Genomic DNA, 23892 nt, shown 5'->3' with positions numbered 1-23892 from the left:
AAAAACGTTAGTTATGATAAATAGAAACTCTGTAAGCTTTACCGTCACGTTTTTTTAAATAGGCTGTGTTTACCTTTATTAGTCCCGACAGAAAAATGTCCACCAGCATCGACACGCGTTAATTCGGCTGCTGAGACGCATAAACTGCATCAGGTGGTTTTAGGAATATGAGAAAAACAACGAGGAAAAGGTTCTGTTCCGATATGTCCGTCCATCTTTAATCCAGGGACGCGGAGCAGCTGCAGCAGGTGCGCGGGGTTACCGGGGCAACAGCTGAGAGGAGGAAACGAGGCGGGCGCGCGGAGGTAAGAGGGTCCGCTGTTGCCAAGGGAAGCTGTGGTTGCTACGACACAGTGATGTGATGCAAAGATCACATAACGAGAACCCGCGGGATTTGGACCTGCTGATAACAAAATGACCGTGCTAGTGTCGTAACAGAGAGTGATTATTTATTTCTTTATGTCCAATATCGATGCTTGTATTGATAAACAGACTTTAGTCAACAAGATTTACAAAGGAGTTGAGCTACATGTCACCGTGTCTGCGCTCTGTTCTGCGTTATAATAAACTGTTATGGTAGATTTGTTACTACTTCTATTGCCCATCTTGTACTGCTGCTCACTCCTGCCACTTACATGCAATTACGTGCCCCCCCGACACACACACACACACACACACACACACACACACACACACCTCAATACCCGTCACTTTCTATTTCTCTCTGTAAAGTTTAGTTTAGTGCTCAGAATGTCTTTATTTAAACATGTGTACATTTATATGTATAATAGTCTGTTATACTGTTTTATACTGCTGAGAGATTTGTTGTTGAGCTTGACACATTTCATTGCAATGTTGACCCTGTGCTAACTTGCATATGACAAAGAAAGCTGAAACTGAAACTCCCTTAAAAACCACATTTTTAATGTCAAGATCACTTTTTACGCGGATAAATAAAAGGACATAAAATTCACTTTGCTAGAAACTGATGGTAGCACAGGCCTGCAGACGTCCACACATTAAACTGCCCAAAGGTATAGAAAGTAATAAAGTTTATGAAAATGCATGACGTTGCTGGAAGATGCAGTTACACACTATTCTATGTGTATTTATTAGTAGAACATCCTTTATTTCCTATCAAATAACCTAATAAAGTCCTGACTGCAGCTTAAAGTAACCTGTATATTATATTGTTGCATTGCTACTTATTTTTCAACAAGCTGCTGGATCAATCGGGGGAACAGCAGCAACAACATCAGCATTTATGCACATCTGCTATGCACAGCACAAGACTACTATGATATGCACGGTGACACAGACAAAGTCCTACAACGACGTTAACAACCAGGAAGCTCTTATTTGAATTCTTACTCTGGGGCTTTGCTGATCTCCACCTCGCTCTCCTCTTCTAGCGGCACCGGCAGCCTGGTCAGAGTGGACATGGAGCCTCACGTCAAATCACAAACAGGCTCTCGCTGCCAAAGCTAACCTGAGCATATGTTCAAACTTTTGCTCTGGGTACACCGTCTTACTCGGCTTCAGGCTCCTCCAGGAGCTCTTGACTCCCCAGCGAGAGCTTGATGGACTGTCCCTCACTGGCCATCTGTCTAACGGCCATCTCAGCTGTCTGCCTGGCAACCTCTTCAGCCATCCGGGTCATCTCCACCCTCTCCTGAAGCAGACTGAAGGAAAACAGGACAAAATGCTTGTGCTGTGAGCTAAATATCATTTGATGATAAAGAAAATCTCGTGCCTCACATTAAATCAGGTTCATTTCTCTTTGTTGGCTGTTTTCATTGTCTTAAGGTGTTAAATATGACAGCAGAGAATATCTTTAAAAAAGCATCCAGGTGCTACAATGATGGATGTAAACATTCAGTATCTGATAAGGGACGCAGCTGTTTCTCTTCATTTGTCCGCCATCCTTACCGCTCCTCCATGGTAGCCAACGCCACCCCTTCGGCCTCCTTCTTGATGTTTTCAATAAACGGCGTCCAGCGGCCTGTCTGGGTCTCTGCATCTTCCAGAGATACTTTTGTGGCACTCTCTGACGGTTGTGGCTCCGGAGGGGCGGCGCTGCATTTCTGTGACTCCACTGAAAGCGACTGTGAGGGTTGTGTCACTTCCTGTTGCTGCTGGGGTGCAGGTGATGGTGGAACCAGGGATGCGGACGGAGCTTGAGCTTTGGGAGCATCTGCACATTTGTGCTGGCCCTCGTTGTCCGACTCCACGTCTTCCAGCACCATGTCTGGTTTGAGTTTGGCTGATGCTGTGAGAGGGCGATAAGCATGAGAACTGTTTGGTTGGTAAAACTGGGGGATTTAACCTTAACTAGTATAATCCTGTTATAATTCTATTGGGCTGCGAGGATCGTCAGCTGCGATTTCATTGGTGGTAGGAAATGTTGTTGTTGTTAGGATTCGAAGACCTCTCAGTTATCGGTGTTATTGATGAAAGCGCCACAAAATCAGTTCACACACTGATCCTTTATTATTCTCACTTCATGCTTCCATTACAGTGTTTACTACATTCATTTGCATGACAAGCGTGCTTCTCTTAAATCACAACACACCCCCAGGCCACATTTCACAGTTCAAGGCTACACAGCAGATACATACGCAGATCAAACCAGCCTCACGCTGCAGCTCGTCTTACACTGAGTCGTGCAGGCTCTGCTTGATGTTAAGTTTTAAATATACAGCAACATGACCAAGAACCAAACTGAGCTCAACTTTCTTTAAGCAAAAAAACACAAAATATTCTGAAGAAACAGGACTAAAATTAAATACGCAGGTCCTTTAGAGACACAATAATAACTGAACATAGCTGCCATTTAATCATCATATCAAGGATAAAAAGGTGTGTAACTATGGTAGGTACGTCAGGATTGTTACAGTGTCTCTTGCTGCTGTTTTTTATAGTGAAATGGCAACACGAACATACGACGCACCCTGACGCAGGGAACGTTCCAGTAATGTCACAGCCCGTTTTTGGAGCTGCAAATGTAATCACCAAACCATGACTGGACATCACTGTTACAGTCATTTAAGAGAAAAAAGCATTGAAATGATTTTGGGTGCACAGCCTACAGTAATTTCAAGCAAACGGCGACTTCTAAAAGCTCCGGTATGAAACAGGAAATGTGAGTATTACAGGATAAAACACATTTTCTGTGTTATATTTAGTTTACATTCATATTAAACTGCACAGAGTACAGTAAGGTGAGTTTAAGATATTACTATGTTCATGTGTGTTCATTCACAGCTGCCTATAGTCCCTATTGTCTGCTGACAGTTCAATGAGCCTATTGGTCTATCTGTGCGGGTCAGAGCATCCCCCAGTCGTCTCCTCCTGCTGTTTAAGGGGCTCGCAGCACCTTCCCCCCTGAAACAGAAGGAGAAGAGGGACTGAGTTAGGCTCCGACCGTCCGACCAAAACACCTCTTCATTAACTATAAGGAAAAAACAAGAAGCTGCTTCAACAGAAAGCATGCATGCAAGAGTCTGCAAATGTCACACTGATGCAGAGGAGCTGTTCAAAATCAAAATAGAGTTTTTACTGGTGATGAGACGGGTTCACTCTGTTCTGTTCTTTTCTACAAACTCTACGCTCTTCTCTAGAATTAGAAAACACAGAATAGTAATCCAGCTGATTGAACTGTGAACTGTGGCGCTCAGGATCCAAAAGTACTGACAGGAAAAACTCACCTTTCTGAATGAGTTCAGGTACCGTCTGAAACAGGGGACACATAAATCAGTAGATGGCAGAAGAAAAATCAGGTGTCAGGGTTTTGTTGTTTGTTCCCCACAACTTACAGTAGCTTCATCCTTGGATGGAGAAACAGGCTGCGGCATCTTCAGACCCAGCCCTGACACAAACCAGTTCACCACACTGTGGAGCAGAAACCCAAGTGTCAGGAGTGTGCCGCACACTGTGCAAACACATCTACCACGAGCAACCCCCAAAATGCTGCTTTGCTAAAAAGGAGGCACTCTCAAGTCCCGCTTCATCCACGTGGATGTTATTCAAGACTTACCCAGAGGCCTTGCTTTCAGTATCCAGTGAGATTCCACTGAGCGATTCAGGCGGCGGAGACAGAACTGTGGAGCAGACAACATGAAGCACTTTACAAAAAATATATCCTCAAACAAAGTCACAGTTTCTGGCTGTTAAACTGGGATTTTCAGGCTTTCTTTACTTTTATCCAGAGAGGTGCAGGAGGACTTGGTTGACGGTTCCACGGGCACAGCACCAGGGGGCAGTATGACCGGCTGAGGAACTATCTGCTTTATCCAGGTCACCACACTGAAACAGAGCGTGCAAGGGGGCCTCCTGAACGTCTGCAGAATATTTAACTCGGTGATTTGTGTCATTAGTGTGTATTTAATATTAGGACGCCTGTAAGTGTTTGGAGAGCAATTCAGACAACGCGGTGCAGATTATTCCTCGCTACGGCTGCCATGTGTGCACGTGGAGCAGGAGGTGGTTTACACTCACTTGGGAGGAAAGTGAGGGGCCAAACTCTCTGTGTCCTCGTCGTCTGACACCATCTCCACCACAGGGATGTGGGGAAGTGGATCGGAATCTGAGTTTAAACCCCCCCACAAACATTTCATTCATGCATTTTGTTATTAACTCACTGCATAATCATCAAGGGTGATTTTAGAAACATGCATGCAGTGTGTTTGCATGATTGTGGAACGTACCTGGCATCGTGGCTACGTCGTACACCTGGAACAGCAGACAGAAAGAGATTAAAAGAAGCCGTAACACAGAGACGATGGCAGGTGCAGGATGTCGGTGTTGTTTTGTTTATCAGTGTTGGTGCCCTGGTTTAGATAGCAGTGAAGGTGTTTAACAGGATACCCCCCCAACTTCCTTTATACCCTTGATCCTTATATGCGATTAGTCTTTTAAGCCTGTGGGACAGCATCACGCTGCTTCACAGTGTGGCTGATTTAACTGTTCATTGAACTCCATTAAACACTCAGTAAGTTTAGTGTTGGTGTTGTCGTTTCCTAAAGACAAACATGCTGCACAGAGACGATGTGCTCATAGGACAAACTGACACTTTTTAAATGTTAAATATTCTCTGGCTTTGTTTTCTAACCTCCGTGTGCTCCTCGTCCTTCGAGTCCTTCTCAGTCTCTCTGTACTTGTCGTCAGGCTGAGGCAGCACTTTGGTCAGACCCTGAGTGACCCAGGTGATCACTCCAGACCTGACAGGGAGGCACGATTTCATTTGATTTCATGCGAGTTCATTATAAACTCAGCACATGTTCAGTCATACTGTACCTGTCTCCATCTTCTCCGGACTGAATATATAGAAACAAAGAGAGAAGAATAGAAAATAAAATGAACCTTAAATAAAACAGCTCAGAAAAAGTGCATCTTTACACCAACAAAACAAATGCAATGATTGTGACACACTCGTGTGTGTTGGTTCATCAGTCACATGGTTGGCGAGGTGATCATGAGGAGGTCCTTCTGCTTTCTTATAGTAATTTGAACTAATAACTGTACAAGCTGCACAAACTCAGCTGATAAAATAGCTTCACGTGAGGATTTCTTCATGAGAAGGAGCCACAGTGGTGAGTTTATGCATGCTAGTGTCGCTGGAATAAAGCTGTTCATTAGCCTCATTTACAGCAGCTCCTTAGGACACGAGCCCCCGGCAAACTGTGTGAACATTTGGTGTTGGAAAAAAGGTGCTCTGTTAGAAACGCCTTGAATGATGATGTACCTTATAAAATATTATTAAACTGTGCTCAGGACATTTCCACATCGTAAGGGAGACGAGCAGCTTAGATTCTGTGTTTTATAGATCATCTCCTACGACTACGACTTCACAGAAACTCACTCCAGTCATCTGCAGACTTACCTTGGCTTCAGAGTTGGCTCTGCTGAGTCGGGGGCTGCCCGCAGGCTGTGGGAGCGCGCTGACGAACCCATTAGAAAACCAGCCCAATACTCCAGTCTGCGCTTGGCTGTAAAGGATGCGCACGCAGACAGGTAGAAGTCAGCAACTGTGCACGCCGCGAGACACAAAGATGCTGATGGACAAAAACATTTACCCTTCCTCTGAAACCTCGTCTGCATCTTTCAGTGCAGCTGTCTTCACTGCAGCTGCAGGAGAAGTTAAAGACATTTGCTGTAGATCCATGTGCACGTATAAAGATAAAGGTGGAAATAGAATAAAAGGTTACAGATAATCCTCACCCGCTTTATTTTTGGTTGGCTGCAAGGAAAGAAAACAGACTTAATTACTCTGTATGAGTGTGTGTGTGTGTGTGTGTGTGTGTGTGTGTGTGTGTGTGTGTGTGTGTGTGTGTGCTGTCGTACAGCATCAGGGGTCTTGGCAGCATCGTCTGTCCCAGCATCAGGAGGCTGGGGAACCACTTTCACCACCCAGTTAAACATCCTGTTGAAGTAAAACACAGAAACACACAGTCAGCCTCTTAAAGAGCCGCTCATCAAACACGGCTGATGGTCCTGATGATAATGATAATAAATCAGTAACTCTTTACTGGTGGCTTCATTAAAGCAGCTTCTTCAGCTGCCTGAAAGAGACGTTCAGCTGCTTCATTGTTGCTCACACACTGTCAGCTCACAGGAGAGACACCCAGAAATCAGGATCATGCATGCCATGCAAAGCCCACACAGAAGTCAAGAGTTAGAGGACGTTAGGAGGCAGGACTTTGTTCCAGCAGCAGCAAACCATAAGCTGCTTTAGCGAGAGGCTCCGCGGGGGGTCGATCGCTCAGAAAGGAAGAAATGTGGGAACGAGAACATTTGAAGCGGCCTGTGCGCACGACTGAAGATGGAGTGTCTCAGAGCCTCCAGGAGAGCCACTGTGCTGACTGATCTCACTCATATATGCACGAGTTATCCATATTGTCCTCGGTGACAGTTCATCAGCCCACTGAGATAATCCTCATCAGCAGGGGGGAGACGTCAGTAAAACCGGAGGATGTCCTGCACCGTGATCTCACCATCCAGGACACGAGACAAACGCTGGGATTATTTCTAAATGTCAATCACAAGATTGTTCTTTTAAAACATGCGTTTTAATTTTCCTTTGTCAGCATCACTCGAGCCTGGCTGAGGGGGCAGCTATCAGTGATGGTGAGCTAACGAGGGCCGGTCTTAAAGATTCATTCATTCAGCTGCATCTACAGGTTGGCTCTAGACACATAATACAGCACAACAAAGGTCTGGTAAAGGCTTCACAGCGCTCGGAGCTGTCGCGTGTTTTCAGCAGTGGGAATCGTTTCAAGGAAGAATCCTCTCGTGGATGATCCACGGAGAAGACTTCTTTGAAAAACTGTGTGAGCTGCTGTCGTCCCCATCAGCAGAGATCAGAGGCGCCTCTTCTCAAATTTGTGGCATTAAATAGTGCAACTCTGGCCCCAAGTAATCTACTAACTGTCATCCTCAGTGCCTAGGATCAACTCATATCCTTATTATAAATGGTCCCTTCACTTATAAAAAAAAGGAAAGAAAAAAGAAAGAAAATAGTTCAAGATTATAATTTAACTTTGATTGTATTTAGATTTTTATTTTTTAAAGTTCAAATTAAAGTCCCGGCTTCAAACGATCTTTAAGGAGGGTCACACGCTCACTCAGCACAGGAAATGAAACCACATTAACTTCACCGGTTGTCTGCTCCATCAGGTTTTAAAGCACCACCTACGTAACCCACAAAGTTCCACATTTCACTGTGTACGTGATAACAGAGCTGCGTTGCTTACCTGCGTGCCTACAGGTGGTTCTGCATGCCGGTGGTACACGGATCTAGAGTGTGGCACAGCCGGCGCAGGTCTGCTGAGATCTTCACAGCGGATGCCCGCGGGGCTAACGGGATTAACCCGCAGCACCTGAAGGTCAAGGCCCAATCCCAGACCGTGAGCAATCGCAGATTAACGGCGAGGAAACTTCTCCGTAACCTATAAACTGCTGTCACGGGAAAACACGGAGCAACCAGCAGGTGGTGGATTGTTTGTAACAGTAAGGGGAAAGGTCCCTTTTCTGTCAGATCACAGTCGTTTAAACATGTGAGCACATGCAGCAGAGACTTCACCTGAATCATAAACGAGTGATGAATTCAATTCAATTTGATTATTAAAGTAACTAAATTTCTTTCATCTTTGCTTTTCACAGGAATGTCGATCATTTTGGATTCGTTCTCACTATTCTGCTGATTAAATAAGCTCCCACACTGCAGGGTCACTGAACTCAGCTGCTCAGCATGTGTGAGTCCTTCATCGTGTCAGTGCGTAGTGAGGGATAAAGCGTCAGGCTTAGAAGTGTATTACTGATGCAGTCATAGATTGGAACGACAGGAGGAAGAGGAGTGAGAGGAGGAGTGGTCAGCTTTAGTCTGCACTGCCCTGCTGGGTGTTTCCTGTGAGTTTATAAAACTTCTTATATTAAGTTGCTCTACATTTGTTACGTCATGTATTTTACTTGGTTGTGTTTCCTCCATGACAGAAACCTATGACACCACGAATGAAGTGAGTCGCTTGATCATCGTTGCCGTGTTGGAGCACTTTCACCTTTTCCCATCCACGTCCGAGCTTTTTCAGCAAAGCTCGTTCAGCTCGTTCAGCAGTCTAACAGTTTCGCTCTGTCAGCCTAAATGTCACTGAATCAGTAAAAATATGAAGAGAGCATACTGTGTCTTTAGGCCTCTGTCGGAACTTCCTTCCTCCAGACTTCTGTTTATTGAACATTTTCAGACTCAAAAGTTCCACGCAGATGTAATATTTATAGTAATTGTGAAAAGAGTCGCAGTTATCTTTCATAATCTTATCTGAATCTTATTCGTTTCATTATATTCATCACATTTAAATATGTTTGTAAAATCCCAGCTGTAGATCAGACTGGTAGGCATGGATCCACTTCTGTCAGCAGTCAAAGGCGGTGGGGACGCTCTTGCCCTTATTGTTTGGACACCACAGCCTAGCGGACTATTGTTGCTGACGTCCATCCGTCTATGATCAGTGTGGGCATCTTCTGATAGCAGGACAAACACAAGATGTCACAAAACCAAATCATTTAAAACTGATTTCTTGACTGTAACAGTGAATTCGCTGCACTCGATGGCCTGCACGGCCTCCGGCTGTCAATCCAATGGAGCGTCTGGTGAAATAGGAAATTCCCATCACGGATGTGGAGCTGAGAACCTGTGTGATGCTGTCAGTACAGTATGAACCAAACATGTCTGAAAACACCTTGTTGAATAATTAAGAGCCCAACCTGATGCCTGAATGTGTTTGAATTAGCAGTGAAGACTTTGAAGTAAAAATCACTCCTTATCTTAGAATAAGGTCAAGATGAGGAAAAGTATGAATCCTTTTTTTCCTATTTCACTATTTTATATCTTTTATCAGCTGGAGCCCAAACTGTACACCGGCCCTGCATGTGGGACTCACAGCCCGATCGAAGCAGTCACATCTATGAAAACGACGCCCACCAGTGAGGCATCATCGGTCGGATCCAACACACTGACACGAAGGTAAGGCGTCCAAAAACAGTTCAGATGCTTCTGGTCATCACTAGTGTACAGTGTCGAGGACGCTGGTGCACTGACACTTGAAATGGGGATATTTCAGCCTTTTTTGCATTATGGTGTCATTTTTACTCGCCAACCTGAGGAAGAGTGGTTGCAACTATAACAGAGGGATTTAAGAATGAAAGCAGAAAGAAAGGAAGGTGGACAAAGCTAATGAGAGGATTGGGAAATAGGTATGAGAAAGAAAGCACGGCCCGATGCCAGAGGGTGATTAACGAGGATTCAGGACAGCCGTTGTTAAAAAGAAAACTGGTAAACAAGACGTGGCGTGTTGGTCGCCCCGGCTGATGGCGTGCGAGCTCTAAGGTGGAGCTGAAAAAGAACAACTGCAGGAAGAGGCAATTTTATGGCTATCAGATTCATTTGGTTCAAAGAGCAGATCGTCGGTCTGATCATCCAGGTAAACACAGACTGTCCCTGGCAGGTGGACAAACATTCACCAGTTCAGATAAATGTCCATTTAAAAAAGCCTCGTGCTGCATTTGAGAGTGAAAACCATTTATGGTGCTGATGAAGCAGAAGGCAGCAGGTAGATCTCATTATCAGCTCAGCAGGAGATAAGCTGAGAAAACAGGCTGATGACACAGAGCTGGGCCTTGGCTGGACACAGTACTTCCACACTGTCCTCAATTCTAATTGAACAGCTGGATTAGACCCGGTGAGGCGGCTGGTTTGGGAAAAGAGGAGGTAGGAGAGAGCACAGGGACACACAGCTGTGTCCAGCTGGGACACCCCCCCCCCCGATTTGTCATATTTGAGTTAATCTGAGAGTCAAAGGAAAAGAGAGAGCAGCTGAGGAGTGGATGATCTGTGACGAAACTAATCCTCATTACCTCTGACATCAAGGTGCTCTCATGTACAAGACAAAGGAAGTCACGCAGGAGCCTCATGCGCACACACGCGCGCGCGCGCACACACACACACACACACACACACACACACACACACACACACACACACACACACACACACACACACACACACACACGTGCAGAGCTCAATACTTTGGTCCTTTACTCAAACCAACAGAAAAACACTGAAAAAGGATCAAAGTCAAATTTCATATGCTTAAAAAAAAAAAATACACAACTGCAAATTTACTTACTGCGAATATTAGACGAGTGAAACTGTTAGAGGTGGAGCTCGTTTTCATTTCCATCATTTTATCGTTTAGAGCAGCGGTCTCCAACCTTTTTTGCGCCACTGACCGGTTTATGCCCGACAATATTTTCACGGACCGGCCTTTAAGGTGTCGCGGATAAATACAACAAAATGAAACTAGTACCGGTACCGAAAAAAAGAAAATTTATTCATAACACACGTGAAAAGACCCAGGAAAACCGAGTAAACGATAAAACGATAACAAAATAACGCTGAAAACCGATAAAAACCCCGAAAACCAGACATTTCACACCTGAGCCTCAACTCTCGCGGCCCGGTACCGGTCCGAGGCCCGGGGGTTGGGGACCGCTGCATTAGACCGCAAATAAAGTTGTGATTTACAAAGTTACTGCTGACTTTAGATGTAAATAAATGCAACAAAGATATTTCATTTGAAAGATTCTTATTATTCAACATCGACATACATTCATAATATTAAAGATTTAAGTAGGAAAAAAAATGCAGTTTTGTGAGATCAAGTTTTCACCATTTCCTGGAGCAACGACTCCCTCTTGTGGCCAAAAGTATGAATAAAACTGCTGAACTTGAAGTTTCAGACACAGCATGGAAACACGCAGCAGCAAAGACGACTCGTGTTGCTTTTTATTTGAGTTTTATGTGAAACCTTTAATGTACTCTACACTGGAGTGCACAGGCCTTATCGAACATGCCCTGCATGCATCATCATCATCATCATCAAAAAAAATCTACTGCTGCTCTAACAAAACATCTGAATGCACACAAAATGTGCAAAACTACAAATGATAATGTAAAAAAAGTAAGAAATCCTTTCCCCGTACTATCTATATAGTTCTTTAAAAAACGCCGCCGCAGTATCCACAGGAGGGAAAACAAGTCACAACGAAACTCGATGCAAAGGTTAACAAGTTTAAAATGCTGATCGATGAGCCGGGAAAGACAATAAGACGAGATCCCGTCCTGCAGATGCTTCTGTGGATTCATTATCTTGTATATGCTTGAGCTGACTTTCCAGAAGAGTGGAGGAGAAAATGAACACACCGGGGAAAATACATGAGTGAAAGAAAGAAAAGCGAGCAGAGAAAAAGCAGACAGTCATCTGTAGCCGTGAAAACAGAGCGCAGCAGAAACAAGAGCTGAAAAGGAGAAGCGGACTTGAGTGGCCCAATGTAGGTCAGGAGGCACAACGCCAGCATTGCTCCTCCTCTAAATCCTTCTAACCTCCCTTTCTCCTTCCTTCCTTCCCTCGCTCGTCCTTTTATGCAGAAACCTGAGGAAACACTGACAGAGCCCTCCCTCTCCTCATCTCCTTCCCTCTCATTTCCCTTCTACTCTTTACTCACCGCCATCACTTTTTATAACTCCCCCTTCTGCATTTTTCCCGACTCCCCCGCCTCCCCTCATGCCTGACGGCCCTAAATCTGCAACATGTGGCCTTAATGGAAACCAGACCCTCACCCATTCAGGCCTCTCCCTCGTAGACATAATTAGCTTTAACTCTGTTTAGCATTAAAAAAGCAATAGAGACAAAAAGAGGACACAGTTGCTTTTTCACTCTCCACAGGCTGACACTGCAGATTTTATAAAAGACCTCGATAATTCTCGACAGCGCTCATAAAAAGGCGAATAAATCCTAACGCCGGCACCGGCCGTATATCAGCACGTCTCCGCTGGGATCGTGTTTGTAGCGCTGCAGTCTGCAAGAGGCTGCGGCAGGAGGAGGGGAGGCTGGAGCCTAAGTGTCTGTGCACGAAAAGAAAAGCTACGTGCTGCGGGTGGATGAGCGAACATGCATGCACAAATCAGTGCAGATACAAGCTGTTTTTGAGCTAATGTGTGTCATGTGTGCAGGAAAGGTCAGACATAATGGGCTCAGTGGGAAGCGGGCAAGTCATGGACACGCAGCTGTCGAACATTCCTGCGCTGTTGGAGGACGAGCTCGGCCTGCAGAGACGCAAACAGCACAACAGAGACGGCAAAGTGCAAACGATCTGTTCTAAACAGAAGAAACGCTGCTGAAGCATCTTCATTAAAAAGCTTGTTCTTATTAATGCAAGCAAACGTGTTTATGTGATTCTAATATATGTGCTCGAAAGACTTGGTCTGCATTTACACTACAAATAATCCCCCAAACGTCCTCAGTCCAGTTGGAATTGATGCAATCACACATCCCTGGTGAAAACTTATTTTAAAGAAAGGGGTTTTTTGGGGGGGGGGCCTTTTCAGACTTTTGGAAGGCACAGAGAGAGGCACAGTAGAAAAACCTGTGGCCGAGCTAAAGCTCCACAGGCACTGAATTCACAATTTTTTTATCACGTCACACGAGCAGTGAAAGTTCTCCCAATGACTAACGGGCCCATCGTCAGCTTTTTCAAAGCTTCTTTTCCTCTAACGCCAAAAGTAAAAACTGGGCGGCTGCACCAGATGAACGACGGACACCTGAACTCTCTCTTCGACTCGAGCGTCACACCCAGTCCTGCAGCGAGCGCTTGCAGTGCACCAAGGCCCTCGGTGTCTCTTTGTTCTGAAGAGTCCTGAGGATGGCATAGATTAGGACGAGGATGCACAGGATGAGCACCAGGGGAACGACCACCATAATCAGGGTCATGACCTTTGATTCGTTGTCAGCCACAGCCACGACCACGTTCACGTCTTTGTCCTCCTCTTCCTCTGTGCTGTCAGGCTTAGCGGTCTCCTCTCGCTCCGAGTTTGCGTCTCTGTCTGGCTCTTTGTGCTCGTCTTTGCCTCGGTCTGAAGGCTCGACCGGTTTGTCTTCCGGCTCGGCGTCTGCGTCGGGCTTCGGGTCGGGGACCCCCACGCAACCCATGAAGTCCTTCAGGATGGAGCGGGGATAGCCTTTGTCTGCTTCGGATCTGCGATTGTCAAATCTCCAGTAGTTGGTGCCTTTGTAGAAATAGGTGTAAGCTGCACGAGGAGAAGAAAGGAGACATTTTCACTTGATGCCGATTATACAGCATGCACAGTGCTGATGTTTGGGAGCAAGCCCCCCTCATGTGAATAGAGCCTTTCTGGCTGTAGACCATTATAGAGTCAGATCAATCTAACAGGCAGTGAATGTACGTAGTTATCCGTACAGCTACAGCTAGCTCTCACAAACAAGGAAGAGGCTCCGTCCAAAGATACCAAAATAAATTCACTCATCGCATCTTATTAGTCAAATCATCAAAAACATGAACTTGTGGTTTTCCAGGGTTACGTGCCGACCTCGTCGTGTTCAACAGCGAACCTGCAGAGGCGACCCGCGCAGATTAATCCTGTAACTGTATTTTGTAAAGAGTATTTCCCCCTCATGATTTTGCATTATTGTCACAATGTTTCAGATCAAACAAATTCTAATAACAGAAACTTTTTCAGAAGGTGGACTAATGAATAAACTCATTTAAAAACAGTCTTTTCTAGTTACTCGGGTTACTTCTCTCTAATATTGTAAACTTGTTTGATGATCAGAAACGTACGAGTGCGACAAACATGCAAAAGAAAGAATCGCTGCACATTCAAAAGGTCGTGTGCGAAGACTCACACAGTGCGCCGCTTTGGTGACAGCCAGGCCTGACTATATTAGTCAAGTCTGCCAAATTATTGGATAAAATAAAACCAAAATGCAATAAATCCTTTGAAATCTGTCGCCTTCGTGCACTTATTGACAACATGCTGCATGAATAAGCACAGATTCTTCTCTGTGCTGCACAGGCTGCCTGCACAGCGTCTGGGTGGAGATGTGATCCGACTCTTACCGAGTGCATTCAGAGCTGCTCGGACACAAATCTCATTTCCAAAAGGAAGGACGGGCCAACCCACAGACCAGCGCTCTCCTTCCTCTCTCTGCTTCGTTGCTTCACTGCCTTCTCCAACCTTTCCTTCTTTCGCTCCCTCCACCTCCACCCTGCTGCTCTGTCAGGCTGTTCTCTTGCTTCCAACAGTGAAGGCGAAGCTTTTTATGTTTGTTGTGATTCTCATAAACCGAAGCTGTTGGATGTTCCCACTGCTAAAATAAAACCCGGGCAAATTGCTCAATTTAAACTCCTGACTTACCCCCATCATCGCTGAGGAAGGCTCCTTTAGGGGAGGGAGGGATCCTGCCCCATCTGCTAATTGGTTTGGGGAAGTCGCGGTCTGTGGTCCGTGTCTCCTCGTTGTATCGCCAGTACCTGCGAGACAATAAGACGTATTAAGATGTCTACGCGGCATTAAAACCTCCGCGCTCCGTGTAGCCGAATCATACCTGTCTCCAGAGAAGAAGTACGTGTGCCCGTTGGGCTCCCACCAGATCGCTGTGTCGATCCCGTGTGGAGGAACGCCTTTTCCATAGTGATATAAGGGCTGTGGGTACCCTGGCATCACGTCAGCCTCCCTGAACAGCCAGAATCTGTCACCTGTAGGCACAGATGGAGACGACGCTTTGTCCAAAGAAACAAAAGCACACCGAGTCGAGCTTTCTCGCACAGCTCGTGTTTCTGACACGGCCAACAGAGGGAAGAATAAGGCAAAGGTAAGTCTGAGGAGAAGAAAGGAAGATGAAAAGAAGCTCATGGTCAGCACACATGGTGTACATCAGCAGGTTTACTCACTCCAGAAGAAAAGCAGAAAAGACAGGCGAGGTTGAAATGGCATGCATTCACACATTTTCCAAGACTTCCATATGTGAGGGTTGACTCCTCTCCTAAGCCTAATCTTTGGACACACTTTCAGCCACTTTCCGCTTCTACTGCCAGGCTGCTGCGCTGCGCTCCAGGCCAATAAAATGTACTGAAGTGTCCGAGCCTGATCAGAGATCCTGAAAACGCACAGCAAAGCACCACAGCTGCTCACATCTGGAGCAGCGCAGTCAGAGAGGCTGATGTAAGCCCCTCCACCTCTTTCATGAGGCCGTCCGGGCTCAGCTGGAGCCAATAACAGCTGCCACGCTGCACAGGCCTGTTCAAAACACCCAGTGAACTCACAAACACACATTCATAAATGCAAACTCGGTGCTCTCGTTCAGTTTGCAGCAATCGTGTCGTAATGTTTTATTCTTTTGAGGGGAGTTTTTTCTTTTTCTGTGGTGTTTTAAACATTTTTTACTCAAATCCGTGTGATTCAGAACCTTGTAAATCAAGTTGTGCAGGAGACGAATGCAGAGTTTGCATCGAACAGTTCATGTTACGCTGCTCCTCAGAGAGGACGCGAAATGAGGAACTAGAGCTAAACTAGAATAACGTCGAGGCGTAACGCACTCGCTGCTCAGCAGGTGGGCGACGCTTTGTGGAAGTGGCTGGTTTTATTTGGAATAAGCAGCTGTGACGTACCTTTAAAAAAGACAAATTTGCCGTCGTGACGTTCGTACGCTGCGTCAATGTCGGTGGGGAGACCGTTCCAGAATACAGATATCGGCATGGGGTAATTATCGAGGACGCGGTTCCTCCGAACCCGCCAGAACCAACGACCCTGCAAAAGCAAAACAACGATGCACGTCTTAGTTACTTTCCCTCGCATGACTCGAACATTGCAGCTGTGAGCAAAGCCCTGTTTGTTTACCTTGAAGACAAACATCTCCCCCCTCAGCATGGTCACTGTATCAAAGTCTCCATCGCAGATGTCAGGGGGCTGGTTGTCTGGCAGCTTGGGAGGCCGAGGAGGAGGAGGGATGTCTTTCCGTGGAGTGACGGGTTCTGGCACAGGCGGGGATTGGGTGGTGGTGGAGGAGGTAGGGAGGATGGGAGGCGAGGTGGGACCGGGGCTCGGTTCGGGTTGGGCCGGAGGATCCGGGTCGGCGTCCGTCGGGACGCGTGGGGCATCGGCTGGAGAATAAGTGGTGGGCTCTTCTTCTGGGACAGAAGGGGAGGTGGGGGAGTCGACGCTGGGTTCATCGTCAGGGGCGAGCGGAGAAGTAGGCGAAGCATCTGTGATGAGGGGAGGACCTTGGGGGGAAAAAAGAGGCAACAGGAAAGGCTCCAGTCTGTGTGGCATTAGACATTAATACTTGCTTTTATTCGCTTCCTTTCGACTAAATACTCTGCAGCAGAGCGAACGCAGTTTTCCATTTTGTGACCGACTGTCACTCTGCTGCTGCTCGTTGGAAAAATCTGCTGGTTGCTAAGAGAGGAAAACACACAGATAAAGTCAGTTATGCAATAGGTATCAGCTGATGGGCTCCAAGATGCGTGGGTTACACTGGACCAAAGGCTTTGCTCAGAACACATCGAGGCCAGTATGTGAAGAAATCCACCGTCTGCAGCAAAACAACAAAAGCTCAGTGCTGCCAAACGAGAACTGAGGCCATCGCAGCACAAAGATACTGTCATCAGTTTTCTTCTTTTAAATTCAGCTGTGTTTCAGTGGAATAAAAACTTCACATTTACAAAGACCCTAGTCGGCCGCTATCCTCACAGGAAGACAGTGGGCGTGTCTGCGTCTCTGCACAAAGAAAGGAAAAAGCTCCAGGACGAGGCTGACTGCCCGCCGATGTTACAACATTTTTGGCTCCAAAGCAAAATACATCCCAAACCCAAAGATGTCAGCGAGTCTTCTCAGCAGCATTCACTCGTAGCCAATCAGGAGGAAGCTGTGAGCAAACACCATAACGAGCAGCACTTGGATTTATTCGGGTCGTGTGTCTGACCACACGGTAAACGTTCGCTCTTGCTTTAAGCTCAGTTTTGTATCAACCATCTCCAGCTCAGAGCGCTAAAAGCTCCGAGCTGTTACTCAGAGGCGGATTTATATAAAACAGCTGATGTGAGAGAATCAAACGTCACGGGATGTAAAATCAAAACAAGCGTGAAACCTGCGGAAAATCCTCGTTTTTATCTAAAGCAAAAGAAATGCAAAGTTCATAAATCATCAAGTGTGAACAATTCACGTCTGTGGTTTTAATGCAGCGCGATACGCCGACAAACGGCGTCTGTTAATCAACAACGCCATCTATTCAGGAGGAAGAAGATGGGCTCATCATACTGGAATGCATGACATTCTGCATCTGCTGCTTCCTGCATCCTCTGTAAGGATCCAGATGTGACGTGAGAGCGATGACTGACGTTTGGCTCGCTAACAGCGCAGCGATCAAAGCTCAGCATGGAAACAGAAGATGATGACACCCCTCTGAGGATGGTGAGCCCGACAACACGGACAATCAAGAATAGATGGAAAGGCTTTCGCTGCAGGGGTAGGGCAGATTTGAAATGTTAATCATGAAAGACAAAATAAAGTTTGGGGCATTTGCTTTTAGATTCAATAGTGTTTTTCCATAAATACTGCTAATATGCATTTAAGTAGCCCCAAACACTGCACTGGACCGCTGTGCAAGGATTCACCATGAGGATAATCAGCATCATTTCTAGTAATATCCATAATTTCCAGAGCACTGTGGGGTTTCACATCTCTTCTGCATACAGAGATTTAGAAGCTCTGCAGCCCAAAGAAAAGAACATCTCATGCTGGTAGAAATAACTCTGTATCACCAAAGACATCCATAGAGCGCGTTCTTCTCACCATATATGTGCTGTATGCCTCTGATGTCATCCTCATGGAGCGTGAAGTTCTGTGTGTGGACCCACTGGTAGACAGGAGCCATTGTGGCTCTGGGGTTATCCGAATGCTGCAGACCCAGAGCGTGACCGAGCTCATGAACCGCAACCAGGAACAGATCTATACCTGCGAGAGAGACAGGCGTAGCTGTGGGTCATCTGCTTTGAGTGTGCACAACAAGGAAAATGCACATTGCTTTGTGGTTGGTGCGCACACAAACGAACACAAAAGGCACTGAGAGCTCTCGGCCCAAACATTTATCACTGCGGAGTCAAAGCGAGTCAGGTCACCGAGTACGACCGCATCCTTCCAGGTTGCCTCCCAGCTGATATCGACCAAAACGGCGACTGTTCAGAGATTAAGTTGAATTTCTCACATAAGCAGAAAAAAACAAACCCACTGACCTTTCGGGTTTTCGTTGTCCAGTGTCCAAGGCTCATCTGAATCAAAGTGCGTGTCCCCACCTATTCCCGGTCCGGGATAGTAGGCGTGGGCCAGAGACCCACCCTCGCCATCGAACAGTGACATATCACCATGGAAACCGGAGGCAAACAGCAGCAGGATATCGGCGAGCTTCGTCTGGCTGCTGTTGACGCCGTGTCCAGGTGGTAGCTCCTCAAAGGTGAGCGGCGTGACTCGTCTCCAAACACCGAAGGCTTTGCGGATCGCATCGTACGTCCGTTCCTCTCCCAGGGACGGGGGCATGTTTTGGTCCATTATACTGAAGTCAGAAGTAAAATCGTATCAGAGCTGCGGAGCACTTTGATTTATTGCAGTCTGATTGTTTCATTTGGTCTGGAAACCTGTAGGTGATGTGATCTTTGTCCCAGCGCTGCCCAGTCAGAACGTAGCGCTTCTTCCTGTCAACCAGATCCTCGGGCTTTCTGTCAGGGAGGCCACAACGAGGCCGCCGCATGGCCCTGCGCACACACACGCACGCACGCACACGCACGCACGCACACGCACGCACAATAAAGGATTTCTCAGTTCCACATTAAGCTGGATGAGATTAGCTTTCTCATTCTCACCAGACTAACCTAGAAACGTGTACAGTCAGGTCCATAAATATTGGGACATCGACACAAGTCTAACATTTTGGGCTGTATACACCAGCACAATGATTTCAAATGAAACGAACAAGATGTGCTTTAACTGCAGACTGTCAGCTTTTATTTGAGGGTGTTTACATCCAAAGCAGGTGAACGGTGTAGGAATTACAACAGTTTGCATATGTGCCTCCCACTTGTTAAGGGACCAAAAGTAATGGGACAATTGGCTTCTCAGCTGTTCCATGGCCAGGTGTGTGTTATTCCCTCATTCCTCCAATTACAATGAGCAGACAAAAGGTCCAGAGTTCATTTCAAGTGTGCTGTTTGCATCTGGAGCCTGTTGCTGTCAACTGCCAAGATGAGAGCCAAAGAGCTGTCACTATCAGTGAAGCAAGCCATCATTAGGCTGAGAAAACAAAGCAAACCCATCAGAGAGACAGCAAAACCATCAGGCGTGGCCAAAACAACTGTTTGGAACATTCTCAAAAAGAAGGAACGCACCGGTGAGCTCAGCAACACCAAAAGACCTGAAACAACTGCGGTGGACGACCGAAGAATCCTTCCCCTGCTGAAGAAAACATCCTTCACAACAGTTGGCCAGATCAAGAACACTCTCCAGGAGGTGGTGCATGTGTGTCAACAATCAAGAGAAGACTCCACCAGTGTGAATACAGAGGGTTCACCACAAGATGGAAACCATTAGTGAGCCCCAAAAACAGGAAGGACAAATTAGAGTTTGCCAAACAACATCTAAAAAAGCCATCACAGTTCTGGAACAACATCCTGTGGACAGACGAGACCAAGATCTACTCGTACCAGAGTGACGGGAAGAGAAGAGCATGGAGAAGGAAAGGAACTGCTCATGATCCTGAGCATACCTCATCGGTGAAGCATGGCGCTCGAAGTGTCATGGCGTGGGCATGTATGGCTGCCAGTGGAACTGGTTCTCTTGTATTTATTGATGATGTAACTGCTGACAAAAGCAGCACCATGAATTCTGAAGTGTTTCGGGCAATATTATCTGCTCATATTCAGACAAATGCTTCAGAACTCATTGGATGGTGCTTCACAGTGCAGATGGACAACGACCCAAAGCAAACTGCAAAAGCAACCAAAGAGTCTTTGAAGGGAAAGAAGTGGACTGTTTTGCAATGGCCAAGTCAATCACCTGACCTGAATCCGACTGAGCATTTCATGTGCTGAAGACAAAACTGAAGGGAAATGCCCCAAGAACAAGCAGGAACTGAAGACTGTTGCAGTAGAGGCCTGGCAGAGCATCAGCAGGGATGGAACCCGGCGTCTGGTGATGTCTGTGTTCCAGACTTCAGGCTGTGATTGACTGCAAAGGATTTGCAACCAAGTATTAAAAAGTGGTTCTTATTCTGCCCCATTACCCTGCCCTGTTCACCTGCTTTGGATGTAAACACCCTCAAATAAAAGCTGACAGTCTGCAGTTAAAGCACATCTTGTTCGTTTCATTTGAAATCATTGTGCTGGTGTATACAGCCAAAAATGTTAGACTTGTGTCGATGTCCCAATATTTATGGACCTGACTGTATATCGATGCAGCTCTTGGGAACTTTTGGAAACATTCCCCAGCCGGCTGCTGTAACCTGGACTTTTCAGCAAAGTGTGGGCGGTGTTGTGGCGCTTTGCACCATTAATTCACAGTCAGAGTTCAAATCCTCTGTGGAGTTTGCATGTTCCCTTTGCATGATAGTGGGTATAAGGGGCTGGGTTTATTGGCAGTCCTAAATTATACCCTCCCCTCTTGCCCTACGATACCCGGGACAGGCTCCAACCCCCTGCCACTGTAAATTGGATAAGTGGAAGAAGATGCAGATGTATCCCTCAGTTTCCAGACTTTATGAACAGCTAATCTAAGATGCAGGTCTTTGTAGTTTCACTACAAATCTACCACACAGACACAAACTGACCGTCTTCACACTTGACAAGAAAACCACAAACAGCGTTTCCAGCCGAGAATTTGCAGTAAAATTATTTTGAAAATCTTTGAAGGAAAAGCCATGCTCGTATTTGGGATTTGTGCCTGGAACTGTCATTCCATCCATCCCCCCCCCCCCACACACACACACACACACACGCACACACGTTGAATTCATAATATGCAAATGAATAGAAAAAAAAGTCTATACAATATCCCTGAGCTCTCTTTGTGGTCACTGCTCTCAGCACATAAAGAGCTTACGCGAGCGTAGCAGAGTCCACCTTCCCGGTCACCTCCAGTCCATACAAGCGCTGCATGTCGCTGATAGCTTTGGACATAATCTGAGCCGACTGCATGGTGGACATCTGCCTGCTGGCTTGAGACAGGTAGCCGAATTTACGGAGCCATGCCTGCGTGGAAGGAAAATAGAAGAGGTCGTCAGATTTCCTTAAGATAGCAGGTCTCTGTGCTTGTGCATCAGGAATGCATGGTGTATACATGAGCGTGACAGCCCCAGCTGTTGGAAGAGCAGCATCTGAGGAGTCGGGAGGAAAGAGAAAGTAGAAACAAACCAGATGGCTTGCATTAATACCAGGACATTCCTGCTCCTTCGTTCCTGCGGTGACAGCCAAGACGGGGAGAGAGGACAGAAACGGGAAAACTGACATTAAATAAATTGCACGTCAGTCCTGTGGGTACACCAGCTAAACCTATAGCTCTGCATGAGTGCCTGAGGTCCCTGCTGAAAGAAGCGTCACATGTTGTGAATTATTCTTCTTCGTTTCATGTTTGATGGCACTGAAACTGAGCCACGAAGTCACAGAACAGGCAAAACAGGATGATGGCTCCAGATGGGTGGGGGGAGGGTCCTGATGTTAGGTAACATGTGCCTCAGCAGGAGAACACGAAAAAACCCACATGCAACGCGGCTTCATGCGTGCGCACTGAGACAGAAAATCCTTAGAGGGTCTTTGCTAGCAGGACAAATCTTAACCAATCAAATGTGTCGTTATGAAGCCGGACGGGCCAAACCTGCCAGAGAGAAACTTTCCTACAGCAGTGTGGTTTACGTGACAAGTTTGAATAATGTCCCTATTAAACCTTTAAAAGCTTAAAAACACATTTAATTAGCCTTCGTGTTGTGTTTGGGGGATAAACTCACTAATAAATAATCACAGGTAACACAACACATCAAAGTCATTTCCAGGTGAGTTTCACTCTGCGGTCTAAAGATGCCGCTTCAGACACATTGTTACCACTCAAAGGAAACACTCGGGTCTAATCGTTTCCTTGTTGACGGACGTCGGTCACACCTGCACAGCTGTTATCTGGAAAGAGGACAAAGGTCAAACGAGCTCCCGCTGTAATCTGTAATTCTGCAGTGAGACTGTTGAAAGCAGGATGATTCGTTTCAATGTGCAGCAACAACGATTTAAATAACAACATGGCAGTCTCCCCCCTACGGAGCCTTCAGCGTACCTCGGCGCTGAAGCGTTCTTCCTCTGGGTCATCTGGCACCGCGCTGCACAAGACCAGGGAGAGTAAGGACGCGGACGTGATGATCTGAGCCCAGGTTTGTTGGGATGTCATCCTTCCCTCGGACGCAAAGACTTGTTGAATGGCAAATATCAAACCAAGCCGCTTCCTCCGACAAGCAGATGCTTTTACATTTAACTCCTGCGGAAAGTGATCTATCGGGCCATTATTGTTCAGCTGAGAAACTTAAGGCACATTTAAAAGCCCGAGAAAACAAAGTGTTTCTACTCCATTCTTGGTCGATCCGGGACAGCTTCCCTCACGGAGCATCCAAGTGTTTGTTTCCTCATACGGAGCTGATGCAGCAGAAGTCCTTGCCCCTTTCTGACGGTCACAATGGCTGATCGGCAGCTGAGGAGAAATCCTGCTGAAAGTCACAACTTCAAGCGTCCGAGCACCGAAATGAGCGCATGAAAAGTAAAGTACTTGTTGCGCCGTTTCTGGGGTTACTGCAAAAACCGACCGCAGTAACCCCCCAAAAATCAACCCGAGGGAGAAACTTCACTTTTCCCCGCTGCAGAAATCGACTTCTTTACGTTTTAACCGCGCAGCATGCCTGAGCCCATCATCGGACAAAAGAATCCGCCATAAAATATCTGTTACCGACTTCCTGTTAAGACCTCCCCCTCATGGCTCAACAAACCTGACCCCAACAAAAGGCCACACAAGGTAATGGTCAGTTTGCCCTCTGCTGCTGTGAATGGGACGCTGCAGCAGGTCCACGTGACCACAGCCATTTAACTATAGAAAAATCTTCATGGAAAACACGCGTCGTGTTATTTCAAGTCCTCAAAATAAAACGATTAAAATTCGCTTTTTCTTTAACAAAATTTCCAGACACTAGAGTGACGCGCAGTGACGTCACAGATATTTGAAGCTACAGGACAGTTTCATCTCATCTCCATACAATTTGCTGCCTTCATTAATCGAGTTACGGAGAAAATTAGACATTGAAATATCTAACATTGCATTTCTAATGTTAAGCTTTCCTAACAACACTCAGCCTCCAGTTCACAAACTTGCCATAAGCCTGGTTGCTTTTGTTAATGATGAGCCCACATGTGTCTGGATCTCAGTTTTTGCAAATATAACAGAAGTTAATCTCTTTTGGGCTCACGAGG

The 23892-nt window shown here is 46.3% G+C and overlaps 2 protein-coding genes and 1 long non-coding RNA gene across 10 annotated transcripts in view; 1 reads left to right on the top strand and 2 right to left on the bottom strand.

Annotated features, from left to right (window-relative positions):
* The window catches only part of LOC146569300 (uncharacterized), a 36484-nt gene extending 28199 nt beyond the window's left edge, over window positions 1-8285 (bottom strand). For 3 of the 8 annotated variants that reach the window (XM_085281462.1, XM_085281467.1, XM_085281468.1), the window contains exons 1-15: window positions 7752-8285; window positions 6343-6421; window positions 6075-6151; window positions 5882-5987; window positions 5296-5315; window positions 5111-5219; window positions 4707-4731; window positions 4498-4585; window positions 4199-4305; window positions 4037-4124; window positions 3816-3891; window positions 3708-3732; window positions 1930-2269; window positions 1533-1682; window positions 1372-1425 (exon numbers count right to left, since the gene is read on the bottom strand). In XM_085281462.1, the coding sequence (XP_085137588.1) occupies window positions 1372-1425; window positions 1533-1682; window positions 1930-2269; window positions 3708-3732; window positions 3816-3891; window positions 4037-4124; window positions 4199-4305; window positions 4498-4585; window positions 4707-4731; window positions 5111-5219; window positions 5296-5315; window positions 5882-5987; window positions 6075-6151; window positions 6343-6420 (1343 nt within the window). In that variant the 5' untranslated portion in view covers window position 6421; window positions 7752-8285. Of the gene's footprint in view, window positions 1-1371; window positions 1426-1532; window positions 1683-1929; window positions 2270-3707; window positions 3733-3815; window positions 3892-4036; window positions 4125-4198; window positions 4306-4497; window positions 4586-4706; window positions 4732-5110; window positions 5220-5295; window positions 5316-5881; window positions 5988-6074; window positions 6152-6219; window positions 6239-6342; window positions 6422-6527; window positions 7724-7751 lie in introns of those variants that run through there. The other 5 variants (XM_085281466.1, XM_085281469.1, XM_085281464.1 and 2 more) reach the window with 4 other exon arrangements.
* LOC146569299 (uncharacterized) lies at window positions 7732-11428 on the top strand. Its single transcript, XR_014893266.1, has 2 exons — window positions 7732-8406; window positions 8491-11428. It is a non-coding gene; the product is annotated as an uncharacterized LOC146569299 (long non-coding RNA).
* mmp15a (matrix metallopeptidase 15a) lies at window positions 11336-23462 on the bottom strand. The gene is made up of 10 exons (XM_085281476.1): window positions 22715-23462; window positions 21497-21645; window positions 19042-19158; window positions 18643-18959; window positions 18203-18364; window positions 16250-16632; window positions 16021-16159; window positions 14958-15108; window positions 14768-14883; window positions 11336-13639 (listed from the first exon to the last, which is right to left on the bottom strand). The coding sequence occupies exons 1-10, from the start codon at window positions 22823-22825 to the stop codon at window positions 13179-13181; spliced, it is 2106 nt and encodes a 701-aa protein (XP_085137602.1). The 5' UTR covers window positions 22826-23462; the 3' UTR covers window positions 11336-13178.
* Between the last annotated feature and the right edge of the window lie 430 nt (window positions 23463-23892).

Source organism: Mchenga conophoros, linkage group LG7 (assembly GCF_057382185.1).
Source record: "Mchenga conophoros isolate Kocher_MC1m ecotype Shallow Benthic linkage group LG7, M_conophoros_male_GT1.1, whole genome shotgun sequence".
Taxonomy (NCBI): Eukaryota; Metazoa; Chordata; class Actinopteri; order Cichliformes; family Cichlidae; genus Mchenga; species Mchenga conophoros.
The sequence above is the reverse complement of the archived record's forward strand: the minus strand, read 5'-3'. Positions and strand labels throughout refer to the sequence as shown.

Excerpts from the sequence above, each read along its gene's own strand:
- mmp15a (XM_085281476.1), bottom strand. The coding sequence starts at position 22,825 with ATGACATCCCAACAAACCTGGGCTCAGATCATCACGTCCGCGTCCTTA. Across the intron at positions 18,365-18,642 it reads GGACAACGAAAACCCGAAAG|GTATAGATCTGTTCCTGGTT; the intron begins GTCAGTGGGTTT and ends TCTCTCTCGCAG. Across the intron at positions 16,633-18,202 it reads AGGCATACAGCACATATATG|GTCCTCCCCTCATCACAGAT; the intron begins GTGAGAAGAACG and ends TTTCCCCCCAAG.